Consider the following 20,635-nt stretch of genomic DNA (forward strand, 5'->3'; position numbering starts at 1 on the left):
AGGCTGCAATGCTTGGTAAGAAATGTACGCATTATCCTGCCCATGTAATTGTAACCCCTCTGTACAGTATGTTCACAAATAAAATAAAATTAAATTAAAAAAAAAGACAACACAGCAAGTATAAATCTGAGTATATCATTCACAAGTGGATAGTTAGGCAGCATTGATCATACATTTTAAAAAAAAACAAAATATTTAGTCCTTCAATTTCCTGATTATCAATCTAGCCTCTGTGCAAATAAAAAAAAGAGCTGGTCCCTGCAGCCACTTGCAATAGTATGTGTGAGAGAGGATCATAATCAAAATGGGTATCAAATGAATAATGCAGGGCCTAGCCTTAACACGGAAAAGTTTGTAGTTCTTAAGAATAAGACAATATAGGAGAATAGGAGGTGAGGGATGTCCATGTAGCGGGAACAGCATGTGCAAAGGGTCTGGGCATGAGAATGTGCCTGATATTATGGAGGTAATGAAGGTTTGACTGAATGAGTGAGCTACCAAAGACAGAATGAGGGAGGTGTGGCAGGTTGAATGGTGATTCCAGATATGTATGTCCGTGCCCTAGTTCTCAGAACCTGTCAGTGAGACCTGATTTGGGAAAACAGTGTTTCTAAAAATAATAGTTGGGGCTGGGTGGTACATGCCTGCTATCCTAGCTTCTGGAAGCTAGGATCAGAGCCAGCCTGAGCAGGAAAATCCATGAGACATTCATCTCTAATTAACCCCCACCCCCAAAAGCTGGAAGTGCAGCTGTGGCTCAAATGATAGAGCACTAGTCTAGAGCTCAGGGACAGTGCTCAGGCCCTGAGTTTGAGCCACAGGACTGACCAACACACACAAAAATTAATTGCTGACCATCTTGTGTTGAAGAGATCATCTTGGATCACCCATGCAGCCCATCAGATTCACAATACACGTCCTTAACACAGTAGCTAAACCTAAAGAGGTGGAGGCAATGTGAAGATGGAGGCAGAGACTAGAACAGCCACCAGAAGCTGGAAGAGGCAGAGAAAGGAATCTTCTCTGGAGCAACTGAAGGGAGCTGAGCCTGGTGAATACCTTGCTTTTAAACTCTGACCTTGAACACCAAGGAAAACATTTCTGCAGTTCCATGCTTCTAAGTTCGTGGTAATTGGTACCACAGCTCTAGTAAGAGAATGCTTGAAGGCCATAGAGGCCAGCATTTGGAGAGCTTTGGTGACTTTGTAGCTCACGGGGAAGACTTAGAATCAACAAGCATATAGGAAGCCAGAGAGAAGCTTTAGAAGTAACGTCAACAGCATCCCTCTAGCTCAGCTAGAACTGTCTGCAACATGTGTGGCTCACTAGGATTGATTCAGCTGGTCTGGCTGGTTATACAGGTGTCCCATCCTCCCTGCATACCCTCCCGAAGGTGAGTGCTCAGCAGAAGAGGATAACCACCCCTGATAGAGGAAGATCCCTCTCCCATCAAGGGTACATGAGGCTGTGCTCCCCAGCTGGAACCTCCAAACAAGCCCTTCAGGCTCCCTCTAGCAGCTCAAATCAGCTTCAAACACCATGTGATTTGTTTTCTAAACTAAGGAGGAATGTGAATTTTTAAATGAGCCAAACAAGAATGAAAGAAATCATAAATGAAGAAGACTATAAGGACACACATTTCAAAGCTAGTTCACAGCACAGAGCGCTCGAGGGCAGAGAATCTCCCATCTTTACCATCTGGTGCCTCCTCAAGATTCTCAAAGGGCCCGCAGCCCTGGTGGTGAATCAAGTCCCTCATGAGAACGGCGAAGCTGTAGATGTCTCCCTTTGGGGTGCCTGACCAGGGTGCCATCGAAAGTCGTAACAGCTCTGGGGCCATCCAGTAGAGCTCTGGAAGACAATAGGGCATGTTCATGTGGAGGCAGAGCTGCCGGGCAAAGCTGGAAGCTGAGGTTCAAGAAAAATGGAAAGACCATGTCCCATATTGACAGCTGGAGGGAACAGCCCACCTGTGGCACTGGCACAAGGAAACATCAGAAGCAAAGAAGGGGCAGGAAACCTTTGACCACTCAGCCCCCAGCCAGAGAGGCCAGGATGTCAGAGGTTACCTGAATAGTTGATGGTTTCTTCTTTCAAATTTCTGCATGTGCAGCCATACTTGAGCTCTCCCAGCCCAAATCCTGACAGCCTCACCTGCATGTGGCCATCCACTAGGCAGTTAGAAGGTTTCAGGTTGCCGTGGGAGCCTAGAGGGCTTTGATGAAGGAAGAGCAGGCCCTACAGGATGGAGAGCATGCAAAGCAGAGTAGATATCAATGGGAACAACTCCACCACCTATCCATACCTGCATTTCTTGCCTGCTAGAAATTTCTAGAAGGCCTATAGAGCTTCTATCTCATAGTTCCACATCAGCACACTTGGATGCTTAGCCTACAGGAAGGGAACAAAACAAAGAAGAATACCACAGCCTTTGGAGACCAATTGGCGCAAATCCAAACCTGCCTCTTGCCAGATGAGCAGGGGAGGTCACCCAGCTAAGCCTAATTTCCCCCTATTGCAAATGGAGCCAATATTAATATTATTAATATTTGAGCTTAGATGAATTGATTTCAGAGTTCTGTTATTAGATTACTGCCCCCAAATAAAACACAATGCAAGCTGCATGTATATTTGTTGGTTTCTCAGTACTTACGTTGAGGGGAGGCTTGGGTTGGAGGAATGGGGTAGAATGATGAAAAGGGTAACACGGATCAAGATGCATTGTACTTATAAATTGAATTATTGAGGGGCAACCCCTTTGGACAACTACTGAAAAATAATAAAAACATAATTTAAAAATGCTATTCCCTACACATGGAAAAAAAGGCTTAGTTGATGGAACTAATTTTAATAATATATTTAAGTCAATGGATCTAATTGTTAATTATTTCTACATATAATCAACATTAAAATATTAATGAGATATTGTCTGGTCTTAAGAAAAAAGTAGTCAAAATCCAAGGTGAATTTTATTACTGATAGCATGTTCCATTTGCACTAATGGCATTTTCAAGTCATGAATACAGATTTGGACAGTATAGGCTCAGCCCATAGAATTGTTGGGAGACTACCATAAGAAAATGTACTTGGGCCATGCATGTAATTCCAGTACTTGGGGGGGCTGAGGAAAGAGGATGGAGAATTCAAGGTTAGCAAGGAATAAATATAGTAAGACCCTATCTCAAGAAAAAAAAATGAAAAAGGAATTTACTCTTGTTAACACTTGTTATAGAGTTCTCTTTGATAGACTAGTACTACAGTTGGCGCTAACATTCACATTTGTTAGACATCCATTGTGGGTACGCAATTTGTTAAGTTTTATACCCTCTGAGCCTCTCACAATAATGGTATGAGTTAGCTATTGCTCTCATCTTTAGTTCATCTACAGAGAAAGTGAGTCATGGCTCCATGATGGATAGTATGACCAGTATGTGGCAGAAGCAGGGTTCAATCCCCAAGGTAACTTCTGGACCAAACTATTTATTGTCCTTGGAATCCATCCAGACTTCTCTTACGTAGAAATGAAGGCTCATTTCTAACTCAAAAGACTATTAGACTCTTCAAAACCCTTTCTCAGCTTATCCCACTGAGGTTGAGCTTAGAGATAAGGAATGAGCCATATTCTTCTATGCATTCCATTCCCAGAATCCGGTCTGATTCAAATTAGGTACTTAATTACCTAGTTTGTTAGCCGAAAGAACCTTTAGCATCTTAGAATCTCTGATACCTGGTATAAAGGAGATACTGAAACAGGTATCATATAGACATGAGGAGAATATTGGTTTTGATGGTTGCTGTGACAGCCCAATGTCCTTATCTTTCTGAGAAAGGATATGGGTTAGAATAAACCTTTAACATAGCTAATTAAACTTAATGCAATAATAACAGTGGTCCATGGTTGCCCTTGGAAACCTAATCACAGAAGGTCTCTGTTTGCCTACCTTGCTTAGCAACAAGATGCCAGCTTGCCACTAAAACCTAGGAAATTAAAATCTTACCAGGCCAACAAGACTCGGCACCTTAGAAACGAAATGAAGACCAAGAAAATCTGAGGAAGGAAAGCCCCTTGATGCTAACCAGGCCAGTCCTATTCATTTTTGTAACTACATGAAGGTCTAGAAAGGAGAAAAGATCTGGCAAAGTCCCTCAGTGAGTCAGTCTTCCAGCAAGGAAGAATGGGTTTTATCCTTATACTCTTCACAAGACTCCAGCAGGATCTTCTCCACAGGAGTCTGTTGGTTGATAGGCCCAGATCCTGACAGGTGGTTGGAGGCTTCAATGTCAGCTGATAACTAGGCTAAGGCCTGTGGATCACCAGTCACTCAGAATAGCATCCTCCCTACTCCTGGGTTACTGGCTTCATCTCTCATGATGGTAAACATTTGGTTTGGTTTTGTCTGATGATAAGAGCAAAATTTGATAGACAATCTGGATGCTAATGAGAGCAGCTTCAGGTTACTGGTCCATATTGCTGTGGCTCAGCACATCACATAGACAATCTCAACTCTGTTCCTACTCGTCACATCCCTCATCAGTCGCTGCATGCCTACAATTAGTCATTCTGAGCTTTAGCTCTAGATACTCCCTCTCTGCAAGGCCCCTGCCTTCATGGAAACAAGAAGGAATGGGCCTTGTTCTACTTCTCTTTGAATTGTCCCTGCCAGTCCCTAGCAAGCATCTAATGGTTAGATTGACTCCTTCCTGTCATAAACTACAACAGCAATCTCTGCTGTTGAGCAGCGGTGTAGTTGTTAAGGGTATAAACCTGGAAAACACTTAGGCTCCAGTCACATCTCCACTCATTAGCAGCTATGAAACTTGGGAAAAGTTATATACATTCCTATATCATTTCCCAACTGTACAATGACAGTAAAGATAGATTTTTCTGACATTGGAGGCCTGAATCAGAATGCAGAGTGCCAGCCAATGAACAAAAGCATCAGTTTGAGTCCTGGTCTCAGATAAAAGAAAAAAAAATTCTTTATATTTTCTTGTAAGAATTAAATAAATTAAAAAGAACTAGAAAGTGTCTGCCCCAAAATAGGTATCATAGTATTAGCTATTTTATCATTGTTGTTGTTATTATTATTAATTAGTATTATTACTGCTATGATCATTATCATCTTCTTCTTTGCAGCCATCACCCCCCCTCCCCTGCGCCCATGTAAAGGATTCTGCCAGCTTATATGTTTCTCATATATGCATCTCTAGCTCATTCCTTAGGTCAGCAGCTTTACGGACCTCTATTTTCTGAAGGGTTTAGGGACTTGGGAGAATGGGAAGAGTATTAGGATTCTTGCTCAGCTTGACTTACATCTGATAATTAGATTCTCTTTGGGATAAAAAAGAAAAAATTTCTACCGCTGGATGCTGGTGGCTCATGCCTGTAATCCTAGCTACTCAAGAGGCTGAGACCTGAAGATCATGGTTCAACACCAGCCCAGGCAAGAAAGTCTATGAGACTCTTATCTCTAATAAACTACTCAGAAAAAGGTGGAAGTGGTGCTGGTAGAACATTAGCTTTGAACATAAAGAGACTCAGAGACAGTGCCCAGACCCTGAGTTCAAGCTCCACGGCCAGAAAAAAAAAAATCTACCCTAAAATGTAAATACTCTGTTTATTTCTGCTTGGTTAAGTCTAGCATTCATTCCATCTTTTGTATAATACTTTCTCTCTCCACATTTACCTGTAATTAGAGAACAAAATAATAGAAAATCTGATTGAAGTGCTGATTAGGTTTAAAGCTGGAATCACTTTGTTCAAATAGATTTAAAGGGCTGGGAAGGTGGCTCAGTGGTAGAGCGCTTGCCTTGCATGCCTGAGGCCCTGGGTTCGATTCCTCAGCACCACATAAGCAAAAAGAAAAAAGCTGGAAGTGGCACTGTGGCTCAAGTGGTAGAGTGTTAGCCTTGAGCTGAAGAGCTGAGGGACAGCACCCAGGCCCAGAGTTCAGGCCCCATGACCAGACCCCCCCAAAAAAGAGAGAGATTTAAAGAGAGCCAGAATTACAGGCCGAAATTTTCTTAATAAAGACCCAGAAACACAACAAATCAAAGAAAGGTTGGACAAATGGGATTGTATGAAACCGCAGAGCTTCCACATGGCAAAGGACATAGCTAGCAAGATCAATAGAAAGTCCATGAATTGGGAAAAGATCTTCACTAACCTCTCAATGGACAAAGGCCTCAAATCTACAATATACTTTGAACTCAAAAAATTAAATCCCCCCAAAACAAATCCTCAAAGAAACAACCGCCTGATTAATAAGTGGGCTAAAGACTTAAAGAAAGACTTCTCTGAAGAGGAAATAAGAATGGCCAATAGACACATGAAGAAATGCTCAACCTCTGTAGCCATAAGAGGAATGCAAATCAAAACAACATTAAGATTCCACCTCTCCCCAGTTAGAATGGCTATAATTAAGAAATCTAATAACAACCAATGCTGGAGGGGATGTGGCCAAAAGGGAATCCTACTGAATTGTTGGTGGGAATGTAAACTTGTTGAAGCACTTTGGAAAGCAGCATGAATGTTCCTCAAAAGACTCCACATAGAGCTCCCCTATGACCCAGCAATCCCACTTGGGGGCATTTACCCAAATGATCACAAACAAGGCCATATTAAAGCTACCAGCACAACTATCACAGCATTATTTATCACAGCATTATTCACCATAGCTAAGATATGGAGCCAACCCAGATATCCCTCAATAGATAAATGGATCAAAAAATTTTGGTATACACACACACACACACACACACTCACACACACAATGGAATTCTATGCCTCTATCAGAAAGAATGACACTACCTCATTTGTTAAGAAATGGAAAGACTTGGAAAAAATTAAGTGAAGTAACCTAGGCCCAAAGAAACATAGGTCCCATAGTTTTCCTTATTTGCAATAATTAGTATATGTCTAGGACAAGCAGAAAAGGTCAAAAGCTATGTACCTATGACCATATAAGATGATGCTAAGCAAAATGAACCCCAAGACACGGACACAAAAGGTTTTATATTTGTTGCTGTTGTTTTTAATGTACTTACAATGTACTATGTGATTTTTTGTTTGTTTTGTATGTTCTTCCCCCATTGTAAAACCTCTGTTTTGACTGTATTGATTCCAGTGCCTTGCATCTTATATGTACATTTTTCTAAATTGGGGAGGGGAGGGAAATAACAAAATGCTGAAACAAGGTTGACCCATTGTAACAATGAGATGTACAAGACACTATGTTGTAAACAAACTTCACAACTTCAGGGTGGGGGACAGGGAAGGAGGAGTTAGGGAGGTGGGGAGGGAAGGGATGGTAGGGGGAAAAACAAAGGAGGGGGTAACAATGTTTGATAGGAAATGTACTCATTACCTTGTTCATGTAACTGTAACCCCTCTGTACAGTATCTTTACAATAAAAATATATATTAAAAAATAGAAAAAAGAGGGCCAGAATTTTGAACAAAGATGTCAGTTCAATCTAATCCAAGACAACTCCAAATAACTACAGTATTGTTTCTTTAAATAAGTTTATGTTATACTCACATTGACTATGTCATATGCAAATGAAAGTTTGAATATCCAATCCATTTCATGATCTGAGTTTCTCAATATATCCTAGAAAAATAAGGTCAATCAAAGTGTCACCAGGGACTCAAGCTGAAGCATGCTTTGATCAGAGTTGTCCCTAATGGATCTGGTTTCTTCAGCCAGAATGGATACAAAGAGGGGCAGAGCACATAAATCTAAAGAAATTTTCCTTGGAGATACCCTAACTAGACTCCACAGAAAGGACAATGGCTTGAGTTGTACAAGCTCCTCCTTGTTACTGACACAATGCTGATGGTCCCCTACTAAAGGAATGGATAGGCCCTGGTGCCCACGTCAGAAGCAGCCATGTCATCATATGAAAAGAAACCAAGTTCGTCCCAGGTCCCATTTCTACCCGCACAAAGAAAAGGAAGCACTAGGTGGCTGCACTGCTAATCTGAATCCCAGCAGGCAGCCCATTAAGATAATTCAGGTTTTGCAATTCCACCAAAGAGGAACTGTCCTTGGGGAAACAGGAAAAAGCACTGAAAAGCTTCTTTATTAGCTATCACTAAACAAACCCAAAGTAAAACTTAATATTTTGCTTACCTTAAGACTTCCCTTTTTGCAATACTGGGTGACAATACAGATATTCGGGGCTTCTGTGCAAATGCCAAAGAAGGGCACAATGTTTTCATGCTTTAATCCCCATATCTACGAGTGACAGAATGATAAAGAACAGGTTCAGAGTGTGATTCCCTTCAGTTATTCATAGAGAGAGGCCTGGGAAAGGAGAACTGTTTGCATGTTATAGAAAAAGAGAATCAATGGCTAAATGTGAAATTGAATGTTGAAGATGATACGACTCATAAATGGCAGAGCTGGGAAGTAAATGCTGGGAATCTGACTCCAGGAAATAAACCAGAATCATCAAAATCTAACCGCAGCCATAAGGATTACCTGAAATAGATCACACTAAGCAGGTCCATCCCTGCTTCCTTACTTGGGACAGTCAATACTAGTGTATAGGTTACTATAGGTTACTGGCAGAGGACAAGAAGTTGGAGCTATTCCCAATTCCAGGTTCAAGGTAGTAGGTAAACAGACAACAAAGACAGAGAGGAACACAGGCCAGAGTAAAGGCCAGTAAAAATTATGAAAGAAAAATTAGAGGTAGGAGAAATCCAGGCTTTAGATAGTTGCTTTAGGCCAAGGGTTTGGAATCTGAAGCCTGGGCAGTTGGGGGTCAGGGATGAAAGATCATGTGAAAAAAATCAGCCTCCACCATGCCTCTTTGTCACGGATGCCACCCCTCATGGGTGGGGTGGAGAGCTGGCAGAGAAGGGGCAGAGAGCAGCCTCACCAGCCGGACTTCCTGCAGCACAGTTGGCTTCCTCATGCAAGCTTCTGCATGGTCCCCAACATGGCGGATGGCTACGTAGTATCCCTGAAATCACAGACACAGAACAAAATGTCCTCAATGCAGAGTGATGTAGAAACAGCACTTGGAAAGAGTAAGAAAGGGGAGCAGGAAGACAGACAAGAAAGCCACCTATAGGAGAGATCATCCAGTTCCACACCAGTTAGCCCCACTGCGTTGGCATTGTGCTATGTCCAGGCACTAAGCCAGGCACTAAGCCACAGAAAGACCTCATTGAACTGACCTGCAGCCCTGCCAAGTGGGTGTGATTTTTTCCATTCAAAATGGGATCACCTAATATCTAACTTGAATATCTTAACTCTAAGACCATACTTTTAGGATATTATGCAGTAATGTCCTATTATCATGCAGAGGAACACAGTAAATTGGGATTACAAGTCTAGACGGATGTCTAGATCAAAATCTAGTGTTGCCACTGGAATAAGCTTCCTCAAACACTCATTTCTTCACCTGCAAAACAAGGATTACAAGAATAGCATTATCACTGAATTACCACAGGATTAAGTCAATTAAAATACTAACTTAACTGGCCAGGTACTGGTGGCTCATGCCTGTAATCCTAACTACTCAGGAGGCTGAGGTTCAAAGCTAGCTTGGGCAAGAAAAGCCTCTGAGACTTTTATCTCCAATTAACCACAAAAAGGCAGAAACCATTAACCTTGAGAAAAAGAGCTCAGGGACAACTCTCACGCTCCCATTTCACACACACACACACACACACACACACACACACACAAAACCACTGTTAACTCAATGCCTAGCACAGGCTTTCAGTGTATGGCAGATCTGCTTTTGGAGTCATTCAATCAATCATTACCAAAACCATGGAAGAAGAGTTGGCTAGAAGAAGGGATGGAGTCTAAGATGAGAGAGATGACAAACCTCTGTATGAATTAAACATCAACCCGGGTCTATTTCTATATGGAAGTAAATGCAGAATACTGAAGACTACGATGGGGTTTCCACCCAGCAAGGAATGGCTTTGGGATCAAGGAAAGCACTCACAGAGGGGTGCTATGCTAAACTCTGAAGAATAAGCAGGTTCTAGATGGGCAAGAAAGGCAGAATGAGCATAGCATTGTAAGAAGGTAAAGCATGCATGTCAAAACTCAGCAGGATCAATGATATCCACATTGGATTTGGATCAAAAATGTCTTAAAGTAGAATGGAGCCAAATACTCAAAGTTACTTATTAGAGACTTTGAACATGAACATAAATGCAACAGGGATGTAAAATCCCATCATGAGATTTGAGAGAGGGGCAAGGAGACATATTGTATGGAGATTCATCAGGCAGAGTATATGGTATAGATTCGTGGCTTCCTGCTCTAAATGACTAGATGACTGGGATACTTAGTTCTTCATGAAACATAGTCTCTAGAGTATTTGGTAAAATCTCAAGTTTTTTATACTTCAAGACCTCAAGTAGGTAAGACATTTGGAAAGATCAGTTGAATAGGGAATAAATTGTCAAATCATCTCGAATAATCTTCCTTTATCTTTTCATCCATCTTAACTCAACCTTAACCATAAGCAACTCCTAACCTCAGAGCAAACAATACTTTTGTTGGGTGCTTTCTGCCTTCATTCCGGAGATCCTGAGACTTCCAATGAAAACAATAAATGCAAGGGTGTTTTTCTTTTTCTTTCATGTAATTTTTTTCCCTATGGAACTTTCTACAGGCTTGCTAAGTATAGCTACCTACATGGCCTGGGTGTGAAGACAGAGTGACAAAGGATGCGTGTGAATGATGAGCAAGGTTTAGCCACTTCTATCATTTATACCATAGAAACATCCGTTTCCACTATTGAAGTACCAGGATGAAATCACCCAGTCTAGGATTTCGGATCCATTAGAGTAGCCCCGTTGAGGCTATTAAACATAAGTGAATCAAAATGAAAGAAAACTTTAAAAAAATTCAGTGTCCTACTCCCAATAATGTTCAATAATCATAGGATGCTAGTGGCTTCCATATTAGTGCAAAGCTAGAATATTTCTGTCATCATAGAAAGTTTGATAGGGCTGAGCTGAGTCTAATTGAGAAGCCAGCATAGAAATTACCTGGGAGATGATCTCTAGAAATGCATAATCTTTGGGCTCTATTCTAAGCTAGACCTACCATCTAGAATAGGCTTGTTTTACACACTAAAATGTTGACACATAATATGTACACACATTTATCTGCATTTATACCAAGAGTCATGTGTAATTTTTTCTGTGTCTTGCAGTTTGAGAAGCACAAAACCACGATGGCTTCTACTTCAAGAATGTCTTTCTAGTCAGAATAGCTTACTTGACCAAAACTTCACGGGGAGAAGAATCAGAAATATACACTCATTCCTCCATGCAGCCACATGGCATAGAAATACCTGGTAAAGTCCTACTGGAGCATAAAAAAGTTCTTCTTCCTGCTGGCTCTTATAGGAGCTACAGTCAGTAGGAAGCATCACAGGATGTGTGCTGCGCACACCCACTCTCATCACAGGCGTACCTCTCTGGGAAAACTGAAACACAAGACACAATTGGTTTCTCTTAGCAGCATAGTACAGTACCAAAGGGACTGGGTAACTTTAGATGAAGGTGAATTCCAACCTGACATAGTAAAGCATGTAGGAGACTCAAGATTTGCCTACATGATTCCTTCTTGGTAACTGTACCACCATGGATGGCCTAGGCTATGAGTATAGGCTTTTGCGGTCAGGTTACTTATACTCAGGTTCTAACTGTGTCAATTAACTGGACATGGGGAGCATATTAAGTTACCTAAGAGAATCTGTGTTCCCTCCATATTTAATACCCCAGTGCCTCTCCCACATGTAGAGAATACCTTTCCAAGAACAAGAGCTCTGTTTCTCAAGGAGAATCTATTGGACAAATCAGAACAGTACTCCTTTACTTGAGGAGTGAAGAGAAAGGCTCAAATCCCCAGAGACATTTGGGAGAGACTTACTAATCAACCCAAATCTCTTGCTCTTGGTACATTGAAGGTTCTTAGGCCTAGTACCAGCCCAGCTCCAGAACATGCTATGTGACTTCTCCCTTTCTCTCCTCTCTGAAGCCTTTAAGATAACAATTTTTTAAGTCTTTCTATCTAAAGAACTTACCCCAGAGACAAAACACATGCCTTCCTCTGAAGACATCTCATTTGTGGCTATTCCCACGTGTTGTACTGTGCTTGGTAGATGCTCATTCCGTGTTATAAAATGGACTTTTGGGAACTCACCCTCAAAAAGTGAATGTGTCAAGTCTAGTGCTCTTTTCTGCTAAGACTATATGTGGATTTGAGGGCTTAGTGGCATAAACCTCCTGTCACTGAAGTTAAACTCAGGGTTGGCATTAGCCAATTTATGTATGTATGGCCTATTTTTCATATTTGTATATGATTTTCTAAAAGTCACCTAATTACCAGTGATACCAAAAGCAAATGAGTATGTGGCATCATTAAAACTTTGTTAATATTCTATCACTATCATTTTTAACTAATTAATGATATCTGTGATAATGCCATTGTATTTGTGTTCCTTAGAGTACACACAAGAATATGTGTACAGAGAGATTGTATTTAATCTTTTTTTTTTTTTTTTGGTCGGTCGTGGGGCCTGAACTCTGGGCCTGGGCGCTATCCCTCAGCTCTTCAGCTCAAGGCTAACGCTCTACAACTTGAGCCACAGTACCACTTCCGGCTTTTTTCTGCTTATGTGGTGCTGAGGAATCGAACCCAGGGCCTCATGCATGCAAGGCAAGCACTCTACCACTGAGCTACCTTCCCAGCCCTGTATTTAATCTTGAATAAACTTTCATTAAAACTACTTTGCTTATTTTTTTTTAAGTGAATGTGGTAGCCAGGTGTTGGTGGATCCTACCTGCCTATAATCCTAGCTATTCAGGTGGCTAAGTTTTGAGATCGTAACAAAGCTAGACTGGGCAGCAAGTCCATGAGACTCTCATCTCTGATTAACTATTAAAAAGCCAGAAATGTGGCTCAGTGTGGTACAGCACTAGCCTTGAGCACAAAAGCTCAGGGACAGTATCCAGGCCCTGAGTTCAAACCCCAGGACTGGCACCAAAAAAAAGTGAATGTGTTTATTTGTTTTTAGACAGGCTATATAGCTCAAGCTGGTTTTGAAGTCCCCTTATCCTCCTGTTTCAAGCTCTTGAGCACCAAGAATACAGCAATGCACCACCACTTCCTGAATGTGGTTTTGAAAAGAACTAAATATTCCCCATGAATGACTTTAATATTTGAATAGGCCATATCGTGCTTCTACTCATGAGTAATAGAGTTTAAGGACTCAGAGACTACTAATCATTTTTAAATTGAAAATGAGTCTGGGAAGGCAAAATGTTATTTTCAGAGATATTCAGCCAGGAAATGGAAGGCAAAGAACCAGAATGCAGGTCTTGTGCTCCTTCATTAAGTGCTCCCTTTCTCAGTGAGTCAGCTCTAATGAGCTCAATGATCTCCTCGGAAAGGCCTCTTCCACAAGTCTCCAGCAATGACCCAGAAGAGAGGTATCTGAGTCATGTATAGACTTACCTTGTTCTGGGGAATAGTAGTGATAGTGTCATAGTTGATTTGCCACCAGCTGTCTTTACAATCGTTTTGTAATTTTTCCCTGTGCATCCTTAAAACCAGACCTATGATGGCAGCTCCCAAGACAACGATGAAGAGTGTCATTGTGGAAATCACAGCAGTCGTGCCTGGAGGGAAGCAAGTCTTTACTTAGGCATGAGTAAAAGCAGAGGTGAGCACATCGCTGATCCAACAAGATCTTTCCAAGCAAGAACCTAAAAAGCCACCCAGGTTATTATCTAGGCTCAAATACACTGAATCCATTCAGATAATTTCTTCCAGCAATATTTCTCTGACTACGTCTCTGCTTCTCTTGGCAGCCATGCTCACTTCCTCCTTCATATAGAAACATACCTTGTTGGATATAATTGTGATGTCAAACGCCAGTGCCTTGTTTTGTTATACATGTATGTTCTTGGTACAGTTGCTTTCTAAGCACCTTCTAATTCTAGGGTGAGGCTCCTTAACCACTTTTGCCCAAGCTCCCCTAGACTCCCTAGGAAGGAAGTCCTTTAAAAACAAAAATATTTGTGCACTATTATTGGGAGTGTAAATTAATGCAGCCACTAATGGAAAGCAGTAAGGAGGCCCCTCAGGAAACTGAAAAAATAGAATTACCCTATGTTCCAGTTAGACCACTCCTAGGCATATATCTATAAGAAGCATTTAATAGAAATAGTCAGCATTTAATAGCAATCCTGCATGTTCAGGTTCATAGCAGTACTGTTTACAATAGCCAAATATAGAATCAGTCCAAGTGCCCATCAACCAATAAACAGACCAAGAAAATGAGGTATACCTCATGGATACACACTCAATAGAGTCCTTGGCCATAAAGAATGAAATAATATTGTTTTTAGGAAAATGGATGGAACTGAAGATCACCAAGTTAAATCAGACTGAGAAAGACAAATAGCACATGTTCTCTGTCATATATGGAATCTAGACCTTAAAAATAAAAAAAGAATGGTAGGACTGTTTGGTAATTGGGAGTCAGAGGGAGGGGAAGAGTAGAGGTGTGAATATGATCAAAGCAACCTATCAAGGAAGATAAATAAGGAAACCAGTCAAAATTGCTCAAGAGGGGGGAAAAGGTAAATATGAAAGACGTGTGGAAATATCACAATACAACTTGTTTGTATAAATCATAACACTAATGAAAAGGTAAATATGAAAAATAAAATCCTATTTTAGGAACCACAAACCAAACAGAGGTGCAATGGTTCATGCCTATAATCCTTTCTACTCTAGAGGCTGAGATCTGGCAATCACCAGATCAATGCAGGCCCAGGAAGATTAAATCTAAGAAACTCTTACCTCAACTTAACCTTAACTAGCAAAAATACAAATAAACAAACAAAAACACCCATAAGTAGAGGTGTAGCTCAAGTGGTAGAGTGACAGTCTTGAGCAAGAAAGCTAAGCAAAAATCGAATGCCTTAAGTTCAAGCTCCAGCATTGGCATTAAAAATATGGGAATCCTTGAGAATTGAATCTCAAAAGACAGGGCCAGATTTCCCTAGAGCAGGAGTTTTTCAATGGAAGATTGTTCTTCCCAAGGAGATAGTTGAATTTTGTTTTGAGAAAAATGCCCCTTGATTTACTGAATTTCAAGTCCTACCTGTGATAGACTTGTCAGGGTCAGACCAAATGATTGGTGTGGCTCCCCACTCCGAACAACTAGAGAGGATGCTGAATACCCTATTAAAGCAAAGCACCACACCTGCCCCACCAAGATTTTCTGGGCTAAAACATCAAAAGAAATGTTCTACAGAGACACAACACTACTTCTCCCAAGCAGCTATACTTACCAGTTAAAGTAGGCTTCCTTTTGCAGAGCTCATTATAAATTCCACAGCTTGGTCTGCCCGTGGGACGGAAAGTATGGAGCCAAGTCATATTGGAGAAATACCTCAAAGGTCTGTTAAAAGAGAAAAGAAGAAGGCCAGCATTTACTCCATTTATTCCATCTGTTTCTACCTTGTGTACCATAGTGGCAACTAAAATATGGGTGCTAGTTGCAAAAACTAGGCTTTAGTCTCTTAGTTCAAAACTCTGCTGACCTATTTAATGCTCCCAACCCTCTTGACTCATCAGATCTACTCTGGTAATCTCATTCGTGAGAAGCAATATATGTTTTTGTTGGGTAGAATAGCTGCCGGAATCTTTTGATTGAAACCATGTCTCTTTTGATTTAAAAGATGATGTGACAATTTCCTAGTGTTGCTGAGATTTCCATCTGTGTTTGATACAGACAAGTCATAGTGTATAACAACCTTGACATTTCACAGACCAAAACATCATCCCTTACATGGATATGCCTGCTTCTATGATCTTGAGGATAGGGTTACCATAGTTATTTTCCTTACCTGGCTGTCTCATTGTAGTGATCACCATTCCCAAAGTAAGAAGGGAAAAGTCTCAATGGAAATTGGGAGGTTGGGAATTGGGTCTAAATAGAAATTAATTTACAAGCTATACTTCCTTTTTTTCATTGATTTGTAGCTTTTCCTTAGTGAGTCCTGGGTGCTTAGGATAACACTGTGGTTCTGATGGACACACATCTCTGGGTAGGTCTTCATAACTTCAGAAAACACGAGAATACATGGTGAGGGAATTCTAAGAACTAGATCCCAACTCAACTTCCCAGTAGGAGTCCTGATCTTTATCTTCTTCCCTGGGCTCTGGCAGTATTTTTATGAACAGCATGTACAGAAATGTCTTGCAGTACCTGATCACTTTCTGATTGCTGTCATAATGAAGAAAAGGAAGAAAAAGGCTCCCATTTCCAGATTTCTCTAAAGTGTAGACAGAATAATGACTGTGCCTTTCCCCCTGGGAGTCCACAAACACAGGACCAGTAATTCCTGGAAAGAGAGAAGGTTGCATAAGGTACAGGACAGAGGGGCACCTGGAGCTCAAAGCAGCAGTATGATGTAACTGAGCTCAGCAAGTCCCTTCCCCAGGGAACACCAGGTGCAAAATGGTTCTGTTTCAAGAAATCTGACTCAACAGTAAGATGCAGAAACAGCATCCTGGTAGAGACAAAATACCAACTATACAGGCAGATGTGGTGTGATGGGAAGGGCCATTGAGAATTTTTAAAAAATTTTGTAGGGCCGGGAAGGTGGCTCAGTGGTAAAGCGTTTGCCTTGCATGCTCGAGGCCCTGGGTTCGATTCCTCAGCACCAAATAAGCAAAAACGAAAAAACTGGAAGTGGTGCTGTGGCTCAGGTGGTAGAGCACTAGCCTTGAGCTGAAGAGCTGAGGGACAGTGCCCAGGCCCAGAGTTCAGGCCCCACAACCAGACCAAAAAAAAAATTTTTTTTGTAGTGAAACCAGGTAAACTGAGGAATTGGGTAGGGTTGGGAGAAATGGGGCAGAATGATGAAAGGGTTGACATTGATCAAAAGGCATTGTATTCATAAACTGGCATGTTGAATTGAAACTCATTCATACAACTACTCAAAGACAATTTTAAAAACACTAAATTAAAAAAACAATATTTGAAAACATTTTTTTGTCAGTTGTGGGGCTTGAACGCTGGGCCTGGGCACTGTCCCCTGAGCGCTTCGGCTCAAGGTAAGCACTCTACCACTTGAGCCACAGCACCACTTCCGATTTTCTGGTGGTTAATTAGAGATAGTCTCCTGAACTTTCCTGCCTGGGCTGACTTCAAACCGTGATCCTCAGATCTCAGCCTCCTGTTGCTAGGATTACAGTGTGAGTCACCAGCGCCCAGCATAAAAAATTTTTTTTAATTAAAAATGGTTAAGCAATTTCCAAATAATTTCACATAAAACCTCCGACTTACCCTTGCCAGCAACAGTCAGAACCAACACAGGATGTTGAGTGCCTACACAATAGTAATTGTCCGGAGCTACCTCCTTCAGTCCCTGCCATCTTCTTGGCACATAGCTTAAGGCCTTCTTGGCCTTATTTCCTGTACTTCCCAACACACCGCATTGTCTTAGTGCACAAAGAGGCAAGTCTCGTGTTCTCTGCCATTAGGAAGCAGTAGTGGGTGAGACTTTGCAGGGAAAGAAGACAAGGTACCCCAGAGGCCTCCTCTACCTGTGGCCTGAGAAACTGGATGGCTTTAGCCTCAGTCACTCTTATGAAAGATCAGATCTTCATGAGAAAGATGAAATACGCAGCAGAGAGAGACAGGCCTAGTAGGGACCCATCAGTCATGTCAGAGCCCACAGGACTGTGCCAGACTGGGACCAGAAAAACTCTTACCCTGCAGTGCTGTCAGATTGGCTTTCAGAGTGTTGACCAGCTGCCGCGCATCCCGGAAGTCTCTCCCGACCTTTACCATCTCCTCCACAGTCTGAGCATAGAGCAGGAGGGCGTCGTGGAGGTAGGCAGAGTAAGGGCTCACCTTCAACAAGAGCATATGCAGTGAGCCCAGCACCAGTAGTCCTAGCTACTCAAAAGGCTGAGATCTGAGGATCATGGTTTTAAGCCAGCCTGAACAGAAAAGTTGGTGTGACTCTTATCTCCAATAACTACAAAGGCCAGAGCGCTTAAGCACAGAAAGCTCAGGGACAGTACCTAAGCCCAGAGTTCAAGCTCCAGGAGCAGCAGAAAAACAAAGAGCAAACACAGTATACAGAAGCCCATGGCCTCCATTGCTCAGCTGGAAGAGCCTGTCTCGATCCTTTGGGAAGTAGAACACCACACATTCTTCACGCAGTCCACTGAGAGGCCCTACTATCAAATCCAGCCTTCACAGCCTTTACCTTCCTCAGAATTAGACCCTGACCATAGACAAAATCAGCTTCGCAGGCCCTAGGTGGGAGGAAGCTAAGGGAGATACTGGAGTCAGGCTGGTTCTGCTGCTTTCCAGCTGTGAGAGAGACCTGAAGTAAGTTCTGTAACTTCTCCAAATCTCAGCTTATTGTTTATAACATATGGATCACACCACAGTTATGAAGCAGGAGCAGAGTAGGTAAACTCATATAATTCCTATGTCCCATAGTAGGCCTTCAATAGCTGTTCTCATTTTTCATTTTTGGTTGAGTCAATTGCCAGTGCAGGAGCCTTCTTCTGTGGCAGCTGGTCACAGCCATGAGAACGGCTCCTCATGTTTTCAGGAATCCACCCTCAATGCACTCCCTCATTCTTAATCTAGTCCCTTAGTATCAATGAGCAGTCCTGACCTTGGGTTCAGCTCTAGCTCCAGCCAGTGTCCTCTCTGTGGGAACTTTTTGCCAATCCTTCACACGTTGCAGATTCGACTTGCTGATATACTCTCCCCTGATAGATTTCCCCCTACCCCAGTCCCTCTGCTTGACTTAGCTGTCCTAGCTCCACACCACCTATTACTCCATCCTGCTCCTCAATCCTGCCATCTTTCTGGCAAAGGAAATTGGCACCGTGTGAATAGCCATTGTTATTCCTCCTGCTATATCCACATGGTGTGGTATTAGACGCTCATGACCACAGCTGGAAGACAGATACCATCAGTAGTCCCGTTTTATAAATGAAGAGACTGAGGAATAGGGAGGCTAAGCAGTTAACTCCAGGATCCCACTGTTAGTAAACAGAAGTAGGATAAGAACCCAGCTCTGTGACCCCAAAAGCCAGTGACCTGTTATCCTGTAACCTCTGGCCCACTTAGTAATGTTTAGGATACAGATTTCACAAGACAGCCTGAAACCACTGCTTGTTTGCGGAGCTGGAAAAGTGTGTGTGTGTGTGTGTAAAGGGAGTAGGGAAAGAAGGGCAAACAAAAGGGAGAAATGCAAAAGCTAAACACAAATAGGATCAAAGAACGGAGGTAGGCCCTGTGCAGAGGTCCTGTCCGACCTGACCTGTTCCTCAGAGGAGATGGAACTTTGGAAGGGCGGTCTCCTCAGCCTTTCATAGACTTGTTTCCGGAAGCCAAAGCTGTCTTCTCCAGGGCCTTCTCCATAGGAGCTGAGGGTGATGACAAGCAGTGACTCATAGACTTTTGGGATATGTGTCACCTTCTGATTTGTCATCAATCCTTCCCAAAATCTGTCCTAAAAAGTGATAAAACAAATGTCACTATTCCATAGGAAATGACCCCCACAGCCAGAATTGTGTTTCAGACAGTGTTGTATTTGAATCGCTATAATCTAACCCTCAGAAAGGATTCTAGAAGGCCTGCACAAACAAGGGCCATATTTTTAGCACCCACATCCACAGTGGCAACAGAGCCATAGAATAAATGAAAACTTTAAACATATTAGTGGCATCAAGCAACTGAGAGGCCACAAGCTTACCTAGTAGTAATGAGTGTTCAAGTTTGTAGATTCTGCTTATGTATATTGTATATTATATATGTATATATATAGTATATTCTTTTTTGTTGGCATCATTATCTATGTTGCTACTATTATGAAGAGTGTAAGCCCACTCATTTATTGTGCATGTCCCAATTCCTAAATTATTCCCTTTCATCTTACTGGGAGGTATTCAATCAATATAAGCATTTACAGAGGCGTGTGTGTGTGTGAGAGAGAGAAAGAGAGAGAGAGAGAGAGACTATGGGACTATATGTGTTTTATGTAACCACTATCACACTATACTACTACTACAGCATGACTTTCTTCCACTTAAAACTTACACTGGAAACACTTTCATTCTCACGGTACTGAAAAGTTTATTGTAGAATAAGGAATATCACAAAGAATATTTTAATTCTACATTTGTACACACTATTGTTTTCCACTTCCTTAACAGGATCCAACTGTGCCATCTGCTCACACTGTTCTACTGTGCCATTGACTTTCCTCTTCCTCTCCAAGAAGGCAGACTTCTGTGGTACCCTAATATATGCATGATAATCAGAAGGCTGATTATTCCAAGAAATATTTGTTATTCCTATTTTTTACCTGCTGAACATATTCTAAAAAAGCAGAGCAGACTCAAATTCCAAACTGATTCAAAGGATTCCTATTGCCTATAATTGTTTTATTTAATTTTTATTGTAAAGGTGATATACAGAGGGGTTACAGTTACCTAAGTCAGGTAGTTTCAGAAAGGATTTATGCATTCTTTTGAAAAGCAGAATAAATTTAATTGCATGGATATTGTATAGTGTAGTTTTACCTCTATATACTT

The 20,635-nt window shown here is 41.6% G+C and overlaps 1 protein-coding gene across 1 annotated transcript in view; it reads right to left on the bottom strand.

Moving 5' to 3' along the window:
• The window catches only part of LOC105986609 (guanylate cyclase 2G-like), a 43,428-nt gene that overhangs the window by 17,636 nt on the left and 5,157 nt on the right, over positions 1-20,635 (bottom strand). The window contains exons 4-14 of the mRNA XM_013017605.1: positions 19,360-19,551; positions 17,783-17,924; positions 16,272-16,407; positions 15,340-15,461; positions 13,505-13,668; positions 11,337-11,471; positions 8,889-8,972; positions 8,135-8,239; positions 7,541-7,612; positions 2,070-2,238; positions 1,696-1,851 (exon numbers count right to left, since the gene is read on the bottom strand). Of these exons, the coding sequence (XP_012873059.1) occupies positions 1,696-1,851; positions 2,070-2,238; positions 7,541-7,612; positions 8,135-8,239; positions 8,889-8,972; positions 11,337-11,471; positions 13,505-13,668; positions 15,340-15,461; positions 16,272-16,407; positions 17,783-17,924; positions 19,360-19,551 (1,477 nt within the window). The remainder of the gene's footprint in view (positions 1-1,695; positions 1,852-2,069; positions 2,239-7,540; positions 7,613-8,134; positions 8,240-8,888; positions 8,973-11,336; positions 11,472-13,504; positions 13,669-15,339; positions 15,462-16,271; positions 16,408-17,782; positions 17,925-19,359; positions 19,552-20,635) is intronic.

The sequence above is a fragment of the Dipodomys ordii genome, unplaced genomic scaffold (assembly GCF_000151885.1).
Source record: "Dipodomys ordii isolate 6190 unplaced genomic scaffold, Dord_2.0 Scaffold36, whole genome shotgun sequence".
Lineage (NCBI taxonomy): Eukaryota > Metazoa > Chordata > Mammalia > Rodentia > Heteromyidae > Dipodomys > Dipodomys ordii.